Source organism: Quercus lobata, chromosome 2 (assembly GCF_001633185.2).
Source record: "Quercus lobata isolate SW786 chromosome 2, ValleyOak3.0 Primary Assembly, whole genome shotgun sequence".
In the NCBI taxonomy this organism is placed as follows: Eukaryota; Viridiplantae; Streptophyta; class Magnoliopsida; order Fagales; family Fagaceae; genus Quercus; species Quercus lobata.
The window spans coordinates 96,711,269-96,736,640 of record NC_044905.1 but is presented as its reverse complement, the minus strand read 5'-3'; the positions used below and the strand labels follow the sequence as shown (position 1 = coordinate 96,736,640).

At 34.6% G+C, this 25,372-nt stretch overlaps 1 protein-coding gene across 1 annotated transcript; it reads left to right on the top strand.

Annotated features, from left to right (window-relative positions):
- The first annotated feature begins 6,116 nt into the window (after positions 1-6,116).
- LOC115977378 (probable 1-deoxy-D-xylulose-5-phosphate synthase 2, chloroplastic) lies at positions 6,117-13,485 on the top strand. The gene is made up of 10 exons (XM_031099201.1): positions 6,117-6,296; positions 6,453-6,641; positions 6,738-6,902; positions 9,335-9,485; positions 10,218-10,489; positions 11,094-11,367; positions 11,618-11,925; positions 12,049-12,330; positions 12,590-12,874; positions 13,130-13,485. Exons 1-10 carry the CDS (start codon positions 6,195-6,197, stop codon positions 13,283-13,285), a joined length of 2,184 nt encoding a protein of 727 aa, XP_030955061.1. The 5' UTR covers positions 6,117-6,194; the 3' UTR covers positions 13,286-13,485.
- Positions 13,486-25,372: the final 11,887 nt, after the last annotated feature.

Genomic DNA, 25,372 nt, shown 5'->3' with positions numbered 1-25,372 from the left:
GACACTTATTTTCTCTATGTGAATCTACTGCGTTTATACGCCATAGAGTTTTATAACCAAGTACTTCCTGATCTTCATTGTTGATAAAGTGAAGAACTTTGCAACCAATAACATCTATTCAAGTTGCTGGAGTTAGTCATGTACTGGAATCCGTGCAAAGTGTTAGTCACAAATTGGAGGTTTGTGCATTAAAAGGAAAGAAGACTACTACAATATCAAGTTCAATTGGGTATTGGAGCAAAGGTTCAACTGTATGGTGGTATTTCAAGATAGGCTAGGGTAGTTGGTAAGATTCCTTATACTTATAACCGCTTGATTGTTGATTAGTGGATTCTTGGGCATGGTGACCTTAAAATTATCTGGTAGGGTTTTTGCCTTATAAGGTTTTTCCTATTTGTCAACAAATCATCGTGTCTAATTTATTTTTCATTGCACTTAGTATTTTTGGTGATTTGTTGATGCCTTTACGATTTACATGCAATTGATCCTAATTAATCAACTTGAGTAATTGAATTAATTAACCGAAGTCAAGTTATCTTAACCCAACAAAATTCATATTATATATAAAATTATTTTAATATTTTGAAAATTTAGCTTACAAAAATAGGAGTTGGCTCCCCAAATATTTGAGTTTGTCCAATGATGCTCTTAAAAAAAGTAATTGGTCTAATTGTTATAGAGACAATACTTTATTTTTCTCAATTTAATTTTTTTTATTGTAAAATATACTATTGTATCTGTTAAATTTTTTATAGAGTTTAACATCAAATATATTTGAATCTATCTTTTTCAACTCATTAGTGGTGGCTCCAAGAATTTTTGCTTGTGTGGTCATTAAGAAATTTAAATTATACAAAATCCAATAAAAAGAGAATTTCATATATTGATCCAAAAAAAGAAAAAAGAAAAATCAAATACATAAAATCTGACAATTTCCTTCTAAGGTTTTTTTTTTTTTGAAATTGTTGCATAATAGTCTCTTATTATCAATACTGCAAATTACATTTCTTTCAAAAAATTTCTTGAGCCTTTTCTTTTTGTCTGATCTAATATATTGTTAGGGGGACAAAAGTTTGAGGACAAATTTTGGTTACAAACTTAATTAGTTGTAACCTAAGGTTACAACTCTCACTAAAAAAATTAACATGGTTACATATTTTGAAAATCTAACCATTGAATTGCATGTTTTTTATGTTCTTAAAACACATGTAAATTTTATATTAATCGGATGTTATTTACTATTCGATCTATAAACTTATTTTTTATGTATAATTTGAAATTACAAAAACTCGAAATTTAAACATTTGATTTATGACATAATTATTGATATTTGATTTTCTTAGAATTTTGCAAGTATGGAGGATATAAGAATAAAGATGTAATCTAATAGTGGATTTGTCAAAATTCACATCCAATAAAAAAATATTTAGTGAAGTTGTAACCTTAGTTTACAAGACTATAATCAAGTTTGTTGCCAAATTTTGTCCAAATTTTAATTATGTTGGGCCTAAAAAAATTTGTGACCAAAATCATAAAATTTTTAAAATTTATATATGATAATTATTGATAAATAAAATTAAGATATATAAAACTAAAATAGAATTTATAATCTTTTCTAACCTTAATTATTCAATTCTTTTTCAATATATATATAAAAACAAAAGTGGTTGTGCCTTTATATATGTTCTTAATAAATACTTACTCATTATCTTCTATTAGGAACCTTACCTCTTGTTTAATAAGTATTTATTAAGAACATATATATAAAGGTACAACCACTTTTGTTTATATATATATATATATATATATATATACACACACACAAAAATTAAATGACATAAGACCCTTGATCACGCATATTGATGGAAAGGTGAAAGTTACCTAAAATATTTTAATAATAATAAACAAAAGCTACATTGGATATGCACAAGAAAAAGACATGTGCAACTCGTTCAATCGTTGATCGATATATATATATATATATTTTTTTTTTTTTGAGACAGTAATCTTTGCTCGATATGATCAAGAATCCCGAAAGTAGAGAGATGAAGATTTTGATTGCGAAAAGAATAGTAATAAATTAGTAAAACTTTTTCTTTAGCCACTGATTTTATAAATTATAAGTACAACAGACAATTGAATTGATTGGACTACAAAATAATGTTGAAATAAATGGCCAAGATGCTCTCTCTCTCTCTCTCTCCCTCTCACAGCACGTGATAATTAAGTTTTATGTGTCCTTCGTGGAGAATATATTGGCCTCATTATCGGCATGTAATGCATGTTCAGGATAATGACCGCTCAAATATTAAATTTTTTTTATGCGTCGATGGAGGTAGCTATTAGTATATTTTTTTTCTCACGATTTCCATTTACAGCACATTGTCGGTAAGTACGCGGCTTTGAATTTGCTTGTGTTTGAGACTTCGAAAGTTAATTCAACATTAAAAAAAATAATACTAATAGTAACATTAGGCTTCATCAAATGATTTAAAAGTGGCATTAATTATGCAATCTAAAGCAGTTTATGTAACATGACGGCCCTATGAATTTTTTTTTGGATTGTTATGAAACTTAAATTAAACAAAATTTAATAGATAGAGAACTAAAATATATCAAGTAATTAACAAAAAAAAAAAAAAACACACACACACACATATATATACATAAAGTTTTACAATTTCCTTCTACAAATTTTTTATTTTAAAATTATTACATAATAATTCATTATCAATTGTCAATGTGAGTAGGTATAATCATTTTATTTTGTTAAATTTGTATAATATTTTTATTTTTATGCAACTGTCATTATTTATTTGTCATTATTTTTTATAAAAATATTTTAAACTAAATGACAAAACTTAGACCAACACCAAGTGTTTACTTAATCCATTAAATGCTTGTAAAATCACTAACTTTACTATTTTTTTTTCTTAAATTACTAACTTTATAACAAAAAGCTATTATAACATTAAAATAATACACATATGTAGCAAATCTACTAGTAGCAGCTCCAAGATTTTTTTAGGGAGTTAGTAAAAAGATGAATCTTGAATAGGAGATGAATCTTGTGGTTAATGTGGCTTCCTTATTACAATTTTGTACATTGTAATAATAAGAGAACAAAAAATAAACTATAAGTTCATTTAATATATTCTATATATAATAATAATAAGTAAAGCAAAGAGAAAATTCAATTAAATTTCAAATTGAAATTCAATTAGAGTCTAATTTTGTGCCATGTGTCTCATCTAATCTAAATTTTAAAATTTTGTGCCAAGTGAATTAATTTAGTGTAAAAATTGAATTTCAATTAGAGTTTAATTTTGCACTATGTGTCTTATCTAATCTAAATTTTTAAATTTTTGTACCGAATTAGTTAATTTAGTGTAGAAAATGAGAAGTCCAATATAATAAACCATAAAAAACATAATCATATAACTATAAAAATAAAAAAATCAAATTTATAAGTCATCTATATATATATGTATGAATAGGTAAAACTTAGAGAAAGTTGAATTAGAATTTGAAATTATAATCCAATTTTGCACTTGTCTATATTTATGTGGAGACTACACCGTAATTAGCTACTTAAGCATGTGCCATGTGTCTACTTAAGTTTTTTAATCTTTGTGTCAAGTGAGTTAATGAGTATAAAATGCTAAGAATCTAATATTAATGAACTATAAATTTTTTTTAAAAAATTACATATACTCAATAAAAATCACCACATGTATCTCAAAAAATAAATAAAATAAAATTACCACATGTTCTATCTTATTAAAAATTAGAAAAAAAAAATTGATCATAAGTAGTACTAAATTTAGGTAAGAATTTTAATATGTGACTAATTATATTTATTTTTAAAAAATAATTTGACTAATTATCTATATTTTATGATAAAAATTTTGTTTAATTTTAAATGTATCTACACATATGCATAAATGCATGTGTTACATGTTTTTTTTTTTAAAAATAATAATTTGACTAATTATTTATAATAAAAATTTTGTTTAATTTTAAATGCATCCATGTGTTTGCATGGAGTTACATGCTAATGTTTCTTAATACAATGAATATATTAATTATTGTTACAAATATTACATTTTGAAAATCATCTATTGTTTCTAAATACAATAAACATATTAATCATTTTTATTAAGTGAATTCCTTTATATGGCAACATTACACTGTATTAATTCTTCCCTTAGCACTCTAAGATCTCAAGTTCGTTGATTTTAAGGTTTTGATTTTCTCTGTTTTTAACATAGACAGTCCTCTTACAACCTCTACATAAGTCGAACTTAATAAAGCCCCTACATTCCAGATCCATTACTCACTCAACCATTCTTACCACCATATATATTGCAAAACGCAATCCTTTACAAATCTATTGCTCATTGAAGTAGCAGCTTTGAGTAAGACTAAGAAGTTTAGCTGGTTTGTTTTGATCCAACTGCCAATTGGAGGCATATTGGAGAGTTGAGTGGTGGGTTTTTTTCTTTTTCCATCTGATATAATCGGATCAAGTGACCAGGGCCGGCTCAATTAGGTGATGCAATTAATTGATGCAATCGCCTAAGGCCCCCACTTGTAAAATATATATATATATATATATTATATTTATCTATATATATTAATTAAAAAAAAATTAAGTACTTTTATTGGTCAATAAAATGCATTAAAAAGACCTTATTATATCCTAAAATGTAGAAGATTAAAAAAGGAAAAAACAAAAATAGTCAAACTTCAGCTAACAAAATTAAATTTTAGGAGACAAACTTATTAACTCATTCTTAAAATATGCTAAAATCAAAATTAATACCAAACAAATTCATTAATAATACAACATAATTGTCTTGAAATATGCTAAAATAGAGATTATAAATTTCAAAAACAAAAGAAAAATCTCTCATCTCTCTATCTCTCTACCTCTCCATCTATATTCTTACCTTTCTTTTCTTCATCTTGATTCTTGATCTTTTTCTATCAATTCAGTCTAGCTTGAAATCTTTCTTTGTTGATTCCCTTCAATTCATAGTAAATTGAAAATTGAAAAGGGGAAGCGTACTAGAGGTAATCTTCTCCCCCTCTCTATCTTTCCGAAAATGAAGATGAAGAGTCTGCTAATACTGCTATTTATTCAACTTAAATTATATATATATTAGTCTATTTCTGCATGATTGATTGATAGGACACGTTTTTAGTCATAGGCCAAGCTAGGAAAATATTGGTACAAAATTCTGCTATGATAGGACACGTTTTTTGCACATAGCCATAAGACAGGTTGGACATTTGCACTGCACAGCAGCACAGGTTGCACAGTTGCGCACTGCACAACTGCTTGCAAACTACACAGTTGATTAATATTTAAATATAAAAATGCCCCACTTAAAATTTTCACCTGAGGCTCCCAAAGTTGTTGAGCCGGCCCTGTAAGTGACGGGTTAACCCTAACCTAATCCCAACTAACCCATGATCATCCTACAAAAATAATGAAGGGAAAAGTTAACGGTTGGCCAATTAAATACATTGATTTATAGTATATTTTTAGAAACTTTTTATGGTTTATAAGAAAAGAAAAAAAATATATATGATTTTTTTTACTTATATTTCTCATAAAAGTGGTATCAATTTTTTTTATATAATTTATTAACAATTGCGCTAATAAGTATTAACACCTATTAATATGACCTAAAAATGAATAGGAAATCACGTAATCGATTTAGCAATTGCAACTTGCATGGTAAAACTAGGTAAATTTTACAACAAACATTTATTTTATCATATTTATGTCATTGTTGTAACTCGTAACCAGTTCAAGAAGGAGGGAAGCATCAATAGTCAATAGTCATCGCCTCGTCGGTGGATCATCACGCGACTACGCAAGGGGCCACAAAGGAATTATTGGGAGTGTATACTGTAGAGGCAAACCCGACAAACTAAATTACAATAATTAATGGTTATCAAAAAAAAAAAAAAAATACAATAATTAATAGGCCAATTGCTCAACTTGGCCAATTAAATTACGTAAGGTTAGCAATTTTTACAGTATTCCAGTTTTCCTATAAAAAAACCCCCCTCAGCTCAACCTTTGCCAACAACTACAGCCTCACCAGGCCTCTGCTACTGCTACTTATTCAACTTTTTTAAAACTAGTCTCTACTTTTCAAAATCCTTCTTAAAGAGAGACAATGGCTTCTTCTATTCTTAGAACCAGTTTTCTTCCTCTTTTCCATTCTCAAGAACCCCATTCTTTTCCAAGCTCAACGAATTTAGCCACTCTGGAATTGAAGGTCTCTCTCTCTCTCTCTCTCACAAAGTACAAAAATTTTAACTCTTAAAAAAAGAGCAGTGTTAAAAGAAAGTTAAAGAAATGTTATGTTTTTACATAAGAGGTAGAGCTAGCATGTTTAAGAAGTCTTAATATATTAATATGTTTAATTTTCCAGTACAAAAAAGTGATAGCTGCTGAGGAAAAAAATGCAAGTGAGGAAGTGAGAACCATGGTGAAAAGAGACCACAAAACAAAGCAGAATGGAGGGATCAAGAAGTACCTCAACTTCTCGGGAGAGAAGCCCTCAACTCCAATTCTGGACACCATAAACTACCCTATTCACATGAAAAACCTATCCACTGAGGTAAAACACACTTTGCTTCTTTTTGGTTGATTATAAAACCAAATTTTCATCCTCTGGAAACTGAGGTTTTGAGTAAATTAATTGTTATCTTATTAGGAACTTGAAGTGTTAGCCAATGAACTGAGAGAAGAGATTGTTTACACGGTTTCAAGGACTGGGGGTCACCTAAGTTCAAGCCTCGGAGTGGCTGAGTTAACAGTCGCACTTCACCATGTATTTGACTGTCCCGACGATAAGATTATTTGGGACGTGGGGCATCAGGTAAATTCATTATCATTGGCGTCTTTCTGTTTTGTTTTTCATGCAGCAGGCCCTATATAATGCTTCTCATCGTGCTTTTTTCTTTTGGCTCTTATTATCTATTTAACTATATAAAAAGCTTCTATACCGCTACAGTATTTTACACTGTACATTTTGGTTTCGTAAGTCCTATTTTTTTATCAGTTTGGGAAGCTACAGTGCCACTTGGCACTGTAGCTACAATAGCTGCAGTTTTTTTTTTTTTTTTTTTTTTTTTTTTTTTTTTTAAATTATTAGTATTCGGTTTGTGTTTTTTTTTTTTTTTTTTTTAATAAATATTTATGTAAGCTGGTATATATATTATTATACTGACACAACAAATCTCACAATATTTTCACAATTATTGACGTGTCAATTTCTTACAAGTCGAAATAAAATAATAAAATATAAAACTGTGACCAACCACAACTAAAAATAAATGTTTTGAGAAAATGTTATAATACTTATTGTGTAGTGTTTTTGGTTTATTCAACTGGTACGGTAGCTACAGTGCCTAAATTTTTTTTTTTTTTTTAGTAATCGGTTTTGTGTTTTTTTTTTTTCTTTTAAATATTTATGTAAGCTGGTATATATATTGTTATACTGACACAACAAATTTCACAATATTTTCACAATTATTGACATGTCAATTTCTTACAAGTCGAAATAAAATAATAAAATATGAGACTGTGACCAACCACAACTAAAAATAAATATTTTGAGAAAATGTTACAACACTTATTGTTATCACAATATTTTTACAATTGTTGAGATCTTAGTTTCTTCTAGACCAAAGAAAAAAATGCTAAGTCCACAACATTTTAACGTTAATTTCTATAGTGCCTAAAGGTTTTTTTTTTGTTTTTTTTTTTTTTTTAGTTATAGGTATCTGTTTGTGTTTTTTTTTTTTTTAATATTTATGTAAGATGTCATATCTATTAACTATATAAAAAGAGCCCAAGGCTCATGAATAGTGTTTTTTTTGGTTTATTCAATTAGTGAGGTGCACTTTCTCTTTTTTTTTCTTTTCTTTTTTTTCCCCTTCAAGTATGCCAGTTGGTTTGAGTTTTGTTTTTGTTTTTGTTTTTGTTTTTTGTTTTTTTAAGATCTTTATATGTTTATTTTGTACTTACAATGCAAGTTTACATTGTAAATACACAAAAGTGGTTAATATTATACACATTTGCACAAAAAATGGTAAATATTGTACAAATTTTGTAAATGTGTACAAAATTTGCCAATTTTTTTGTGTCTACAATATAAATTTACATTGTAATTAAGTATAATGTATACATAGAGATATTATGAAAATGTTGTGACGCATGTGTCAATTCCTTATGGGTCAAAATAAAATAATAAAGTATTATACCGAGATCTAGCACAACTAAAAATGTCGTGACATTTTGTAGTTATTACAATATATTCACAACTATTGAGGTGTAAGTTATAGGTCAAAATAAAATAATAAAATATTAAACTGGAATCTGTCACGGTCTTATACGAATAAGATTAACTTTTTATGACATAATTATCAAAATTTTTAAAATTAATGTATCTTTTGATTAATGTAAATCTCTATGTATTTTAGAAATCAAATGATTTATATCTTTATTTTGTGATACAAATAAAATCTAAAATTGATCTTAATCACTACTTTTTTTTTCCTATGGCTAGCACGTGTTGCCCTGACTAGTATATAAGTAAAGAACTTGTGTGGTTAGAAATGGTTGAGCTACTATTTTAAATTTCACCCAACGTTATAATGCTGTTATATTGAAAGTATAAGAAGTTTAATTAACAAGGTTTTGGCTGGGAAAAACATAAAACTTAGACTACTTCCCGGATCAAAATGTGGATCTAATCCCGGAGCAAAATTTTGAGTTGATGTTTTATTTTTATTGTTATTGTTTTTGTTTTTATTTTTATTTTTATTTTTATTGTTATTGTTTTTATTTTTTTTAAATGAGAGGTAAAGTGAGACTCATGAATAGTATCAAAAAATGCAATAAGATCCATGAATAATAACAAAAATAAACTGAATAATAAAAAAAACTGGTTTTTATGCCAATGCCAAACACAACATTGATTAGAAAAAGTTACAAAATTTATAAGACCATAAAAAAAAAAAAATCATAATTTTAATTTTGTTGTAACTATATCCATATAGCAAATTGTGAATGATGAAGAAAAAATAATAAATTTATGTGAAAATTATAAATAGGCAATCACAATTTACCACATAAGATAATTATAGTAAAAATTGTAATTTTTTTCTATGTAATATTAAAATTGCTGCAAAAGTTGCTAGCAAATAATAAGCTCAATCAAACCATTATTCTAACTTTTATGAATAGTCTTATCACTAAACAGTATATTAATTATTTCCTTTTTGTTTTATTGTGGAAATTTTGCAGTCGTACCCGCATAAAATTCTAACAGGCAGGAGATCAAGAATGCACACAATTCGACAGACTTGTGGGCTTGCAGGCTTTCCAAAGAGGGATGAGAGTCTATATGATGCCTTTGGTGCTGGCCATAGTTCTACCAGCATTTCAGCTGGCTTAGGTACATCAAATTTTTTAACTGGTTTCATTTTTAAAGCGCAGCTTCAACTTAAATTATTTATTAAAATTAAAAAAATGAAGAAGCCTACATGCTAAATTATAGTTTAATGACATGGGCCATTGATCTCTACTTTCTCAAAGTGGAATGCTAACTGTCAAATTTGCTACTGTTTAATTTGATTTGCAACTTGCAAGAAGACAAATAGGTAGGCCTTCACTAGCCTTTCAGTACTTTTGCAACGATTTCAAATGTTATAATTCCCGGGCTATAAGACTGGACCCAAACCGAGTGCAATTGACGTAGTTCCATCAATGAGGGCCCGGTTGATAAAGTATGAATGGACTTCTGCAAAGTTAAATTTTAAGTGGGCTTTAATGTTAGCGTAGCCACTTTTAATAAATGGGAGACTTAACATTTTACTTTTCTAAACTATAAAAATGCATAATTACTTCCCTTAATTATAAGAATAGATATTTTATCCCCTTAAACTTTACTCTTTTTAAATTTACTCCTCTAAATTATGAGAATGCATATTTACTTTCCTAAAATATTAACCATGGAATGACTCAAAATGAGGTATTAAATGCTACACAAGTAATAGTTTAGGGAAAGTAAGTGTGCGTTCTCGTAATGTTTGGGGTTAGTGTGAAAATGAGTGTAGTTTAAAAGATAGCAGTAAAATTTCCCAAAATGAAATTTATTAGTTGCTTATCTATGTTCAATGCTTTTCAGGAATGGCAGTTGGTAGAGACTTGCTAGGGAAAAAGAACCATGTAATTTCGGTTATAGGAGATGGGGCCATGACAGCCGGACAAGCATATGAGGCAATGAACAATGCAGGTTATCTTGACACAAATCTTATCATAATTTTGAACGACAATGAGCAAGTCTCCTTGCCCACTGCCACCGTGGATGGTCCTGCTCCCCCCGTTGGAGCTCTAAGTAGAGCCTTAACAAGGCTGCATTCAAGTAGAAAGTTCCACCAGCTACGTGAAGTTGCAAAGGTAAACTTTTGGACCTCATAATGTCATGATTATCTCAAGCCTCATCAAATATAGGCTAGTATATCTCATACATCCAATATATGCCTAATGCTTTCAATAATATGCAAATTCCAATATGAAATCTACATAGTATAAGAGAGAGAATGCACATATTGGATGCATAAAATAACTATTGCTTCTTAAGAGCAACAAAAGGATTTCATGCAAAAAAAAAAAAAAGAGGAGGGGGGGGGGGGATAAAAACCCATTTGGGAAGTAAAGCTGACACAAACCCAAGCTTTTGTAATTTAATTTTTGGATAAAAAATGAGTCCACACAGTTAATTTCTTAGGTGTTCTATCTTATATTTCTTAATTAAATTCAACATGTGGATGCATTGATCAATGAACTACAAGATTAATTTTATCTTTCTTAGAAAAGATAATAAATTTTTTTTTTCTGTATCAATTAAACCATATAGTTGAACTCAATTGAGGAATCTAAGTTATTGCACATATCAACTGTACCTAAAATTTTTGCTAATTGAAGTTGTACTACAATGCATTCTTCTATCCTCAACATTATTACAACAAGCAAATAACTTTTCATCCACCTAATTAAAAAGGGCATCACAAAGAAGATTGGAGAACAAACACACGAAATTGCAGCTAAAGTCGATTCCTGCATGAGAGGGATGGTGGGTGGTGCTCGAGCATGTTTGTTTGAAGAACTTGGACTATTCTATATTGGCCCAGTAGATGGTCACAACGTGGAAGACCTTGTCCATATTTTGAAAAAAGTGAAGGACCTGCCATCTCTAGGACCTGTGCTTATCCATGTTACCACTGAGAAAGGAAAAGGCTATGCTCCAGCTGAAGTTGCAGCTGATAAAATGCATGGTACAAAATCATTCCTAAATCAAAGTATATTCCTTTTAATATTTAACGCGTAGGTTGCTCAATTTGCAAAGTCTTCTTTTTTTCGAATTCCGTCTACACAAGAAAAAATGAAAATTGGTGTCTCAACACAATATTAAAGACCAATTATCAAGGAGCAGATGACATGAATTTCAAATCCTACAGTATCTATTAAAAAAAAAAAAAAAGACATGTTCGCATTTGGTTTAATGAATTTTGGTTTTATTTTTAGGGGTGGTAAAATTTGATCCCAAGTCAGGGAAACAGCAAAAATCAAAATCGAGTACTCAATCCTACACCAAGTACTTTGCAGAGTCATTGATTGCTGAAGCAGAGAGAGATGATAGAATAGTAGCCATTCATGCTGCAATGGGAGGGGGTACAGGACTTAATTTATTCCAGAAGCAATTCCCAGATAGATGTTTCGATGTTGGGATAGCTGAGCAACATGCTGTTACCTTCGCTGCTGGCCTAGCTGCTGAAGGACTAAAGCCCTTTTGTGCTATCTACTCTTCTTTTTTACAGAGGGGTTATGATCAGGTGAATATATCTATTTCTCAAATTTTTGCTTTTGATTTTCTTTGACCACAAACTTTTTAAAGTTCTCGCAAGATATTTTGGAAACATCAATTATTGAAATCTTGTTTGGTGTTGATCGTGCAGGTTGCTCATGATGTAGACCTACAAAGGCTCCCAGTGAGATTTGCTATAGACAGGGCTGGCCTTGTTGGTGCAGATGGTCCAACCCATTGTGGCGCCTTTGACACAACTTTCATGGCATGTTTACCTAACATGGTGGTCATGGCTCCTTCGAACGAAACTGAACTCATGCACATGGTGGCTACAGCTGCTGCCATTGATGACCGGCCTAGTTGCTTTAGATACCCAAGAGGAAGTGGCATTGGTTCCATTCTTCCACCAAATAACAAAGGGACACCTTTGGAGGTACTTTTGCAAGTCTCCTCAGTGGTTTATCAATAAGTCTAATGATACAACAAATTTTACAATATTTTTTTAATACTATTAAGGTGATAGATTGTGATTGGTGTACAATAAATGTGATATCAGTAATAATCCCATATAAAAGTTATGCTACACCAATCACGATCTATTTGTGTCTATAGCATTGTGGAAGTGTTATTTTCACCTTGCACATGTAACAATTATTTTTGTTTATTGTGCTAACTCAAACGTTGGAATATAGGTTGGTAAGGGAATTGTGCTAAGGGAGGGAAGTAGGGTGGCTATTTTGGGTTATGGGACAATAGTACAAAGCTGTATTGCAGCAGCAGAGCTGCTTCAAGTTCTTGGCATCTCAATAACTGTGGCCGATGCTCGATTCTGCAAGCCTCTTGATGGAGATTTAATTAGAGGCTTAGCTCAAGAACATGAGTTCCTCATCACTGCTGAAGAAGGATCTATCGGAGGATTTAGCTCTCATGTTTCCCACTTCTTGGGATTGAATGGATTACTTGATGGAAATCTCAAGGTAACATTCTTATATTGTGCTCATATATATATATATATATATATATACCGTCTTACAAGACACTTTCTCTCACTTATCAATTTAATAAGTCTGACAACACAATGTTTTTCACAATTACTTACATATTTTATTGTGATTGGTGCATAACAATAGTGATGTTTGTAGTAAACCTAGGAGAAAGGGATATTGCTCTAGTTGTTGACTATTAATTGAAAACATTAGTTGTTAATTAATTTATTTTTTCTGTGATTGTAGTGGAGGGCTATGCTGCTCCCTGATAGATATATTGACCACGGAGCTCAAACAGACCAAATGGAAGCAGCAGGGCTTAGTACAAAGCATATTGCAGCTACTGTTTTGTCACTGATAGGCAACCCAAGGATGGATAGTGTTCACTTTCTCAACATGTAGAGGAATTTCTTCCAATTATTGCACTGCAATGGAACTTGACCTCAAAAGTGGTAGTCTTGTCCTATGCGTACATGTTTAACCAAATGTATTAGCAATACTTAAATTATATGTAAATTGTAAATAAATGTACTCTAGAAATCTTCTTGATTCAAAAACACTACCTACTTAATTTAAAGCATATTTAAATATATCTTTAACCCTGTCTAGATCATGTAGACCTCTTTCTCATTTAAATACTGGCTGCTTCGAATTTGAGCAAAGTCATTATCCATAATCAAACAAGGATATGTAATGCCCAAAAAACATAGAGATTGGATTTGATCAGCAAAGTCATTATCCTCCAATTCAACTCGGCATAGCCTTATCCAAAGTGAATGGATTCTGAATACATGAAGCCCTTTGGGCCTTTTCACCCGAAGTTCATAGAAGCATAATATACAAATACACTATACCCACCAAGCCCAAACCATTGATAAACCTAAGCCGAATTACTCTCCTTCGTCTTTTCGTCAATTGTGGCTACTCATATCTTTAAGTAGATTTTCTCATTTTGAATCTTATCTTTCTATCACTTCCATGTATTCCTGCTTATTGGTCTTAACATTCTCATTTCCACCACACTAATTTTATGGATACATTGTTTATTAATATACAATAGCTTTTAAATACAAATTTTATATCATATATTAAAAATAAAAAAAATAAAAAAAAAGAAAAAAAGAAAAAAAAGAGAGAGATTAACGATTGATCGACAGAATTACCTAATTTCCAGCATTTTCCAACAGGCTAGCAGTCTTATTTTTAAAACAAATAAAAAGGCTAATAACCTTATAACCTAAAGCATGATTTTTTAAGGTCAAACTTAAGTAAACTATAGATGTAAAGCATAACGTAGAAGCTAGGGCAGAACCCTGTTAATGGTCACAACAAGACGAACATACCCTTTCCAACTATGCTCACGCGGAGTGCCATCACCAAGTCCTTTTCGACTTTTCACCTTCCAACCGCCCCAAGAAAGTGACCCAACGACTCCAATACTTTTTTTTGTTTGTGTTATAATTATACTTGTAAAGAGCCTTCTTAACATTTCTTTTGTGTTATAAGCAAAGTCTAAGGATCAAATCTCTCATTTTCTCCCAATAAAATAAAATAAAATAAATATCTCTATCCTAAAAAATGATTTCATAAAAAAGAAAAAAAAAATAAAGATACTCAATATAAATTTTAACTATGCCTACTTGTACTCATTCTCAATTAATTATTTCGAGTAAACTACTAGTCAAGAAAAAAAAAGCATTTGATATCCAAAACATGACAAATAGTGTTATTTATTTAAAAAATGCTAGAGTTACAAATTTTGTTACAACATTTTTTATAAATTACTAATATAGTGAATGATTATTGGTAAATAAAAAAATGATATTAGTGGTGAGCTAAATTTATAACCAATAAAAATTGGCTATAGTAACTGTAAGGACTCAATTCGTGACAGCCCCAAAATAGTATTGGGTTCGCACGTTGAGGGCTCAAACAATATAATTTGTAGAGCGTGGGTGTTCAAGAACTAGATTAACCTCCCTAGAAGTAAAAAGATTTTACCTCCCGTTTATAGATGGATCAGAGCTGATATAACAATTGGTTTTTCTTTGAAATAGATACAGTACTTTTGTTTTTCAAGTTTTCTTCCTGAGTCTTCTCTTTGTTTTTCTCTATGTTCTGATCCTCTTTTCTGCATGCCCTCCTTTCATGTTATATACCGCCCTCTTTATTCCATCTTCACCACACACGTGTAGATTGGGTTCAGGGGATCTCTTTCTGTCTCACCTAACACCTTCTGGAACCTCTTTCTAGCAGTTGTGACGCTTCATCACTGTTCAGGCATCACTTCCACATTAATGCAGCCAGAGAATTGGTTGAGAGGCAATTAATACGGAGGCAGCTGTTACCATAGATATTTGTTTGCCTTATCTCTCTCTCACCTTTGGCCCCTTATCCCACCTTGAGTGGTGACGTAGCTCCGGGGTAGGTCTATAACCAAATGGTGTCCTGATCGTCCTCGGACTCGTATTGCCGAGAAGGGTTTTGTCCTCGGACGAACACTGAACTCACCTTTCGTGATATTCCCTCTTCCCTTCGTTTGGTTACCTCTTCAATCTGATACGGGCCTCCTCGGATAAGTTTGCCTCCTCGGATGGGCCACAGGCTTAACTAACTTGACTTTAATAACTTTAGTGACGGACCGGCCCCCACAATAGCCCCTCAAAATCTTGCTTTTTGACTCCTCGGGAGAAAAGATGGATTTTGACGTCATAAGCCCATACTCAGTCATATTTGGAGGCATGCTTATGACGCTTCAGTATCCCGATTCTGGCAGCATTAAATTTTGGCGACGCCCTTGTCTCCCACGTTCGATGGTGAGATGCAAATCAAACGGTGGAGGGCCAGTCTCGTTTCACGAGCGGGAATTTTACCGCTCATAATTCCTACACGAATATAAAGGCGTTTTCAAATTAATTTTCTTTCTTACCTTCGGTGACCACACAGCTTCAGAGCTCATACACTGAACCTGCCTTTTTCCTTTTTTATCATTTTCCTGGCTTCTACAAATAATCACATCCTGTCCGAGGTCCCTCTTTTAAACCTGTAAGTCTTCTCAAAATCTTTACCACTTTTATCTTAAATTCGTTAAGTTCTCTACTAAATCCTTTTAGAAAAATGGGGAAAAAGAAGAGCCCATTTCGGTGTTTAGTTGAGTCCGAGGAAGGTATCAGGAATTTCCGCTCTAAGTACGGGATTCCCTCCACGGTGGGTATGAGATACGCAGCCCAAGGGGAATGGGTCGACGCTAGGCAAACAGGGGAAGTGGTTATTCCCATGATTGCCTTCATAAAAGGCGGGATGACCATCCCCATGGGTAGTATTACTAAGAGCTACCTTAGTTTCTTTAGGCTATCCCCCACCCAGTATGCCCCAAATATGTTTAGAGTTTTGGGAAGCATAGATACTTTGAACGAGAGGATGGACCTAAAACTGACCCACCATGATGTGAATTGGGTGTACAATCTCCACCACCTGAAAGGGCAGGGGTATTATCTTAGGTCGAGATATCCCGAGGTGAGGCTACTCCAATGCCTTCTCACTTCGAACAAGGACCTAAAGGAGGATTTCCTTATTTTCTCCGGGGAATGGCATAATGGTTTGCCATGCCCCACGGTGGAAGGAGTTCTAGGTGGGAGCATAGTCAGAGATTCATAACATTTGGTTTATGTATACGCCCCCTTTTTTTTTTGTCTCGTGATTCCTACCTTTAACAACTCTTTGCTTCAATTCTATGGTTTTGCAGATAAACGTTACACAAAGCCCAACCTTAGGTTAGTCAATAAGGCGAGCTTGGATAAGGTATTGAAAGCCGAGATATATGTGAACGAAGCTGACGGCCAGCTCCAGGTAGCACATTTAATCCTCGGCTATACCCCCCTATCATCCGCTTTCCAGGCACCGAAGTACGTTATTAGAGCCCGCGATCCTCGGCTTCACCATATCAGTGTTGCCTATACTGGGTTCATAGTCCCCGAAGGTATTCCACTTCCCCAATATACATCCCATACCGGCCTCTTTTCGTAGCCAAAGTCTCGACAGGAGCCTCTTCATCCCAGCTTACCCCCCGAGAAGAGGAAGTAGAAGAGAGAAAGGAAGAGGAAAAAGACGAGGAAGCAGTTGTAGAGGTCCCTGAAACCTCGGACGACTTTGGGATTTTTGATCAATCTGTAAAATCCGGGGAAGATCCTGACGAGATGGGGATACAGAGAAAATCTCAAAGAAGCTTGCTGGAGTTGATGGAAGGTCAGCCGGGGAAGAGTGCGCCGGCAAAATCAACACAATCCCAAGCTCCATCTCTTCCCGCTAGGTCTCCTCCTACTCCTCGCCAGCCTTCTCGTCAGCCTCCTCAGCCAGCTTGTCCTGACGCTGCTGAGTTAAAAAGGCGCAGGGAGCAAAAGGGCAAGGAGGTGGCAGACATTGGCAAATCTCATCCTACTCGCGAGGAGGACACCTAACCTTTTGTAAAGCAGCAAAAAACCAGGCACCTAGTTGCGCGGGGCCAAGAGAGATCTAATTCCCAACTTTCTGAACCACAAGCATGGTTGCCTGCACCTATGCACGGTGGGGAGCCCCTGCGAGATGATGCATCTATAAGGGATTTCAACAGCGGCATAGGGTGTCACGTAGCCTTGGCCATAAAGGAAGCCTTATTGCTCCCAAAGGATATGGCTGAAATAAAGAATATGAGGAAGAATGAACTCATCCTTGACAATAAAAGATACTTGGGCATGGTAAGAAGCTAACTTTTTTTCTCTTTCATTTTACGATCATCACTCACCAATATGTACTTTTCACTGACTATAGCTTTAACCTCTTTTCTACAGATTATCCAAAATACTTTCAAGCTGGATGAGATGCTCAATATCTGCTCCGATCAGCTAGATGATGAAAGAAAAAGACAGACAATGGCTGTACAAACCTTGTCCAAATTTGAAGAGGACTTGGCCAATGTAAAGAAAAAGTTACATGCTGAAGAGCAAGCTCGTAAGAGCACCGATTCGGCACTAGAAGGCTATCAAAAGCAGGCCGAGGACTAGGGGAACCGCTTGCGTGAAGCGAATGCCGAACTGAAGAAGGCTCAGAAACAAGTCCTAGTTCTTAAGAAGCACTCGGAGGAAACCCAAAAGCTAAGGGAGTGAGCTGAGAAGTCTAGGGAGGAAGCCGAGAAAGCAAAAATCGAGGCCGAACGGGCAATGAATGAAGCTGAGCAGAGAGGCTATGAGGTTGGTATAGTTGAAACTGAGGAGGCTTTGAAAGCCGAGGTTCCGGCGGTGTGTCGTATCTACTGCGCAAAAACTTAGGATGAGGCCCTTAACCGTGCTAGGGTGGAGGCCTCATCTAAGTTACGTAAGCCAGAGAACGTATTCTATCCTGAGGCGATCCGTTCCTTAGCTCTTCTACCCCATCAAGCTGAAGCTCCTCCTTCAGTCGTTAACCCCAATGAGGAGGTTTTGCCTCACAGTTTTCCTCTCTCTGACCAGCCAGAATTAACTAAAGGGGGGATTGCCCCTCCAGGAGCTTCCTCGGACAAGACCGCAACTACTTCGGAGGCAGAGTCGACCTCCCAAAGTTTTCAACAGGATTTGGCTTCCACAGTCTTGCCAACTGGGGGCGTTACTAAGGATAAAGAGGAAATCACTACGTCGGAGGCAGACAAATCCGCCAGCCAGGACCCGAAGATCCAACTCAAATTGAAAAAGTAGGAATTGTTTTGTAGTCTAACTAGAAATTTAGTAAGGATTCTCATGTTTATTTTCTTATCGCTCTTGCTGCTTTATGTTATTCTTGTACTTGTTCACTGTGTTACTGTAATTTGGATGGGTTCATTTCAACTATCTTTTGTTTGCATGGGGCAATTCTTCTTATAAACATCATCAATTGACAATTAAAAATAGATGATAAGCATTAATACAACGGGGTCTTAGGAAGACGATTTGGATACGCACGTATTCTTTCCAATCAATTGCAGCTTTTTATAAAAGTTCAAAAACTGAATAAAATTATGCCTCAAGTACTTCGATTGTACATTAAATGACGTTCATTGATTCCTCTTTAATACTTCAATAGATGTTATAAGACGTTAATTTCCACTAAGTTTGTGATCCAAGGACCTGACATAACGTAGTTTCTGTTCAACACTTCAATACCTATCATAGGACGTAAATTTCCACCAAGTTTGCGATCCGAGGACCTGACATAACTTAGTTTCTGTTTAACATTTCAATACATATCATAGGACGTTAATTTCCACCAAGTTTGTGATCCGAGGACCTGACATAACTTAGTTTCTGTTTAATATTTCAATACACATCATAGGACGCTAATTTCCACCAAGTTTGTGATCCGAGGACCTGACATAACTTAATTTCTGTTTAACATTTCAATACACATCATAGGATGTTAATTTCCACCAAGTTTATGATCCGAGGACCTGACATAACTTAGTTTCTGTTTAACATTTCAATACACATCATAGGACGTTAATTTCCATCAAGTTTGTGATCCGAGGACCTGACATAACTTAGTTTCTGTTTAACATTTCAATACATACCATAGGATGTAAGAACACAGGCTGTATGGCTAACGTAAATTAAAAGAAAAACTTGAATTGAAATACTTTTATTAATAATAATACCTCTTGAGATTATTTACATTCTAAGGATGAAGTACAGCTTCTTCATCTAGATCTTCCAGATAATAGGCTCCTATTTCGGTTACAGAAGTGATACGATAAAGCCCCTCCCAATTAGGTCCCAATTTTCCCCAATTTGGATTCTTGGTGGTCCCCAGAACTTTTCTCAGCACCAAATCTCTTACGGTTAACGGCCTCAGCTTTACATTACTATCATAGCCTTGCTTGAGTTTATGCTGGTAGTAAGCTAGTTGAACCATCACGCTCTCCCTTCGCTCTTCGATCAGGTCCAAACTTTTCTCCAACATCGCATCATTATTGTCCGAAGAGAATGTATTGGTCCTTAACGTTGGGAATCCAGTTTCCAGGGGGATGACGGCCTCGGCCCCATAGGTCATGGAAAAGGGAGTTTTCCCCGTTGAACGTCGGGGTGTTGTTCGGTACGTCCAGAGAACATGTGGCAATTCTTCCACCCACTTTCCTTTTGTGTCATCCAGCCTCTTCTTAAACCCATTGACTATTACTTTTGAAAGTTCAAATATGTGTATAGACACCCTTGAACGTTTAAACCCCCAAATTACAACTTAACCAATTCAAGCATTATGTCAAACAATTAGTATGCAGAAACTTAACATAAGCCATAATATGGAATTGGAAAAAAACTATCTAAGCCAAATTAAAAACACAACCCACAGCAGTTAATAAAAGGCAAAGATAAAAGGGAAGGAAGATGCAAACACAAAGACAACACGCGATGTGTTATCGAAGAGGAAACCGAAGCCCTCGGCGTAAAACCTCTCCGTCGCCCTCCAAGCGGTAAACAATCCACTAGAAAATATAGTTGGGATACAAGGACAGCAATAGACCCCCCAAGCCTAATATACCCAGTGCACCTAAACCCTCCAAGCTTCTTGCTCCAACGAGGTTGCGCCGAACCTTTTTCTTTTCTAGCTTCCCGGATTCCGCTACTAGACCGTAGCATTAACCAATGAAAATTGGTTCCTTCCTAACTGCTTCCCAGAAATCCAAACAGCTGTCTCACAGTGATGATGATGGTGAGAACCAGGTTTGGTATAATGCCTCTCAAGGATTTGACAATGGAGAGGAAGAGAGTTGAGGAATTTGAAGAGACTCTAATGTATAGATTGTGGGTGAATCAATCTTGTTTTTCTTTAGGGTTTCTCTCTCAAAATTCTCTCTGGAAGCTCTCTTACATTTGTGGGTAAAAGGGGTATTTATACTGGAGTGAGAAAGGAATGTTAAACGTCAGGTTTTACATAACAGGGGTGGCTCGCGGCTTGACCTCGCGGCTTGACTAAGTCGTGAGATCCAGTCGCGAGATAACCGTATGGCCAGTTATCCTGTTTTGTCCTGTAGTGCTCCAGCTAGCATGACTGTTCACCTTCCGGCATGCTTAGCACATGTGCTGCGTCTGGCGGCTTGCAACCGCGAGTCACCCGTGAGGCCAAACCGCGAGTCTCTGTTTTCTTGCACACTCTTGAGCAAACTTCACTCTATCTCACTCACTACCCTTACAACAAGCCCACCTAAATACAGGGTTACTAAATGCTGAAATACAAGCAAATTTGGCACGGAATAAAACCAATTAGATGGTTGAATAAATTCAACCTTACAATCTCCCCCTTTGGCTATTCCGTGACAAAACCCTAAAACAGACTCTAGACTTAACATGTGAGTTGGGAACAGTTGAGCAAAACTCACTTACACCTAACTCTAGAAGCTGTAAAGCACTTGAATCATATGAACATAAGACTCCTGAAACACAACAATACACCATGATCATTGTAAGCAGAAAATCGTGAAATGCATATGAAACAGGCAATATGTGATCAAGCAAAGATGAAGTTAAGAAACAAACCATGGCTTGATCAACCAAGTAATCACTACAAGGTAGTGACCACAATGCTCATTCACACTTGGAATGAACACAAGGACATACAAGCTAACAAGCACAAGGCAAGATACTTGTATGCTCAACACTCAACCAATGCATAATACACTAAGTATATGCATCTAGGAACAATCCTACAAGGGCACAAGAGTGACAGTACATAAATCAAAATGCAAGACATTTAGATAGAAGTACTGATTTCAACATAGCATAAAAGGCTGTATTAAGCAAAGTACAAACCATAAAGCCTACAGAATATGCATAAAAACATTAACCCTAAAAACTTACATAAGCACATGGGTACAAACCAAAATATGCTGAATAACAACAACAATATATATAAAAGATTAAACCAAGAGTATAAGTTATGAGTTAGAAAAAAATATACACCAAAACCACAATGTATCAAACTCATATAAACACTAAAAGTCCAAAAACATAAGCAAATATAAACAAAGTCTCTGATTTTGACAACTCCCCCTCAACACATTACTCCCCCTTAAGAGCTGCTTTTCTGCTTCTCATCAACAATGTCATCAACAACAGAAAGAAACATCTCCCCCTTTTTGACCGGAATGGCCAAAGGGTCACTTTCCATGCTGGGTGGTGAAGCTGTCAAGTTTTGCAGACAAAATATCAATCTGGTCCTGCATGGCTCTCATCCTCTCAAAGTGCTCAGTCTGGACTCCTCTAATCCCATCAAGTCATTCCAGAATGATTTGAAAAGCATCTGGAGGTGTATCTGAAGAAGTTAATACTCTAGTCCTTTTACCACTCCTCTTGGGTGTTGAGGTTGATGCATGCCCTGCTGCCTTTGCCTCAGTCTCCATTAGGACACCTTCTCCTTCATCACCTTCATCTTCTTCTCCTGGAAGCCTAACACTTATCCTTTTGCAGGTAAGCTTGTTAATTGCAGAGGGTGTGGACATGGGACTGATGTCTTGAGGGATTGGAACACCCTTCTTTTTAAAGATCCTCATTAGCAAACTAGGAAAGATCAGTTTTGGCCTAGAAGTTGTTCTAGTCTCATCCACAATAGTGTCATATATGTGGGAACTGATGTCAATGAATGTCTTTTCTTTGAGATCCATCAGAAATATTGCTCTTGCATAGTTGATTGTAGTCAACTTCTTTATGGGGTAGAGGTTGAACATCATGATTATTGTTAGACACCTCATGTCCATTGGAAAAGCTGTGGTATTCAGACATTTCCCTTCTCTCTGTACACCTATCCTTTGTTGAACAGTTTCAATAGATACAATCCTATCCTTGTAATTGACAAACTCTTGATCTTCTAATCCTTCAAGCCCTAGCACATCATCAATGACATGTGCATCCAAAGTGAATTCTTTACCTCTAACCCAGCAGCTTAAATCATTCTCCCTTATCACAGCATTTGAATAAAACTCCCTAATCAGGGGTTCACACACTACAGGAAGATCACTCAGAAACTTTTCCCATCCTCTCCCTTCAAAATAGCTGGGGATAAAGGAGTTTCTTAATCCTCCAAATCTTCAAATCTTTCTTGAATAATTCCTGCTTTCAAGAAGAAATTCTTGTATCTCTCAAAGTGTTGAACTGACCTAAACAGATTAGAATCCATTTTCAATCGTTTGTCAGCCTTCTTTGCAGGAGTTTTCTTCTTCGGAGGTGAGGGAGCCATCTGTGAACAATTAGAAGAGGCCACAACAGCATAGAACAATACATGTGTAGAACTAGTCATTACCATGTAATTAACAAAGAAATTGCAGCCACACAGATGAACTTAAACACTTAAACATTATGCTACTTAGATCAACCACATGGATAAACAAGCCTCAAAGAGGAAACACAAGAACAACAGGGAGAATGCAGGGGAGAATTAAATCTGCAGAGATAGAAAACATCCTAAAGACAAATATATGTCAATGAGACATACAATGGAATGAAAATGACATGACTCATAATCAGCATAGTAAAATTCACAGATGTTCCCAATAGATTTACACAATAGAACATGCACAATCGGCACAGTAAACTTCACATCCACAATAGGAACATTTTGAATCAACTCATCAGCTCAAGTTCAGATAAAATAAAAAGAAACACATAGCTAAGCACATGATGAAGACCAAAAAGGAAACAACTAAAATCATTTCAAACTCTAGCAACAGCATCCACAAGCTAAGCATGAACATAGAGCAATAGCCGAAACACAAACCCATCTCAAAAACATAAACAAATGGAAAAATCAAGGGGGAAAAACACAAAATCAAATAGAAAGGAGTTCAAGAATGAAAATCCATACCTATTACTTGAAGATTTTGAGCAGAAAACACGCAACAATGGAGTTTGAAAATGGGAGCACAAAGTGTTTGGGAAGGAGATAGTTGAGAGAGAAGATGAACAGTCACAAAAGTTCGAGGGAAAACTGAAAAATATTTAAAAACTGCCCCTATTTTTGCCAAACACGCGTTTTTCGCGACTAAAGAGAGTCGCCACAAAGTCGCCAGTTCAAGCCGCCAAAACACTCAAAGACAAAAGTTTGAAAAATTTTTCTAAGTGTTTTTCGCAACTGGAATGTCTACCCGCGAGTGAGTCGCGAGCTGAGCCGCGAAAATCTCTGAGTAACCCTCGCGACTGGACCTTCCACTCGCGAACAAGTCGCCAAAAGTGACCCGCGAAGACTCGACTGAGGCTCGCGACTTGACTTACCCGCGATTGAGTCGCCAAAACAGGGCAAAACTGGGTTTTTGAAATTTTCAGATTTTTAAACAAAATACTTTCCAAAAACACCTAAAAACACTCAAAAATCTTTTTTTGTGTTTGAATTAACAAAGATTGAGCATGTGAAAATACATTTCATCAAGTACAATCACATAAATGAATATGGCATTTATTGAACATAAACTTGTGTGTTGTGTGTGGATATCAACAATGAGATAGTCCTTAGTCTAATGTGAAGTTTCAATGATCAATTCAACCAAGGCATACACAATTAGCACTAGATCAAGTGATCCATCTCAATTATAGAAATATGTATATATGACCTCCCACAAAAACTTGATAACATATCTTGGAACTTTACATTTGACTCCACTTTCAAACATAACATTTGATCATTTTGATCTTTTGAGACAATCACCTCTCATTGTGAGAGTGATATTTGATATTTCACTTTAAAGAACTAGCCTTTGGCTTTTTGAATAAACATTCACTTTAATATAAGGTCGCTTACCCTTTTTCCTAGTCGAATACTAGAGTGTGCGACAGGCTTTTGCAGCTCAATATCTCTTTTCATTTGGAGATTTACATTTGGTGAGCTCTTTTTAGCAACAACAAAAATAAAGAGTGAGAAGATATATAGACACAAGTCTATGCATGTCTCAAGATCAACATAACCATTCACTAATCATTCATGACAAGTTTGAAGATCTATTTACAACAATCATATAGATTTCAAGATTTTTTTTCCACAGTGATATAAGTGCAAAGAAACAAGCAATGCTCGAAAATGCACAAAACCATTAGCACAAAGGTACAAGGCAAAACAGGTTTTGAGACAAAAGCTCAACAATGTCAATCAAACTTTTTGATTTTCTAATTTTTATGTGATTTTTGGATTTTTGACACTAGAAGCAAAAGATTGATAAAAAACAACAACAAAATTAAAAGTATGCACAAGTAGACAAGCAAACGACCAACAGCAAAAACAACAAGCAAACAAACATTGTCGCAAAGCATAGGAAGTATTAATGTATGGACATGTTGTAATGCTTATGCATGAGTACCCTTTTTCACCCACACGTCACTTGCGTTTGGGGTGATTTCCTTATAGGATTGGGTACGGGAGTTAGGGCTTTCAAACCTTCGTGAGAAGCTTTCCAAGCAGTTGGTGAATGCACCTATCATCTTCATCACGTCCATCATTCCGGGATCGCCATTTTGATCTCTAGATTGTTCA

What these genes read in the sequence shown, in the direction of transcription:
- LOC115977378 (XM_031099201.1), top strand. Translation starts at nt 6,195, where the DNA reads ATGGCTTCTTCTATTCTTAGAACCAGTTTTCTTCCTCTTTTCCATTCT. An exon ending in TTTGGGACGTGGGGCATCAG is followed by an intron (nt 6,903 to 9,334) that starts GTAAATTCATTA and finishes GAAATTTTGCAG; the next exon opens with TCGTACCCGCATAAAATTCT. An exon ending in TGCAGCTGATAAAATGCATG is followed by an intron (nt 11,368 to 11,617) that starts GTACAAAATCAT and finishes TTTTATTTTTAG; the next exon opens with GGGTGGTAAAATTTGATCCC.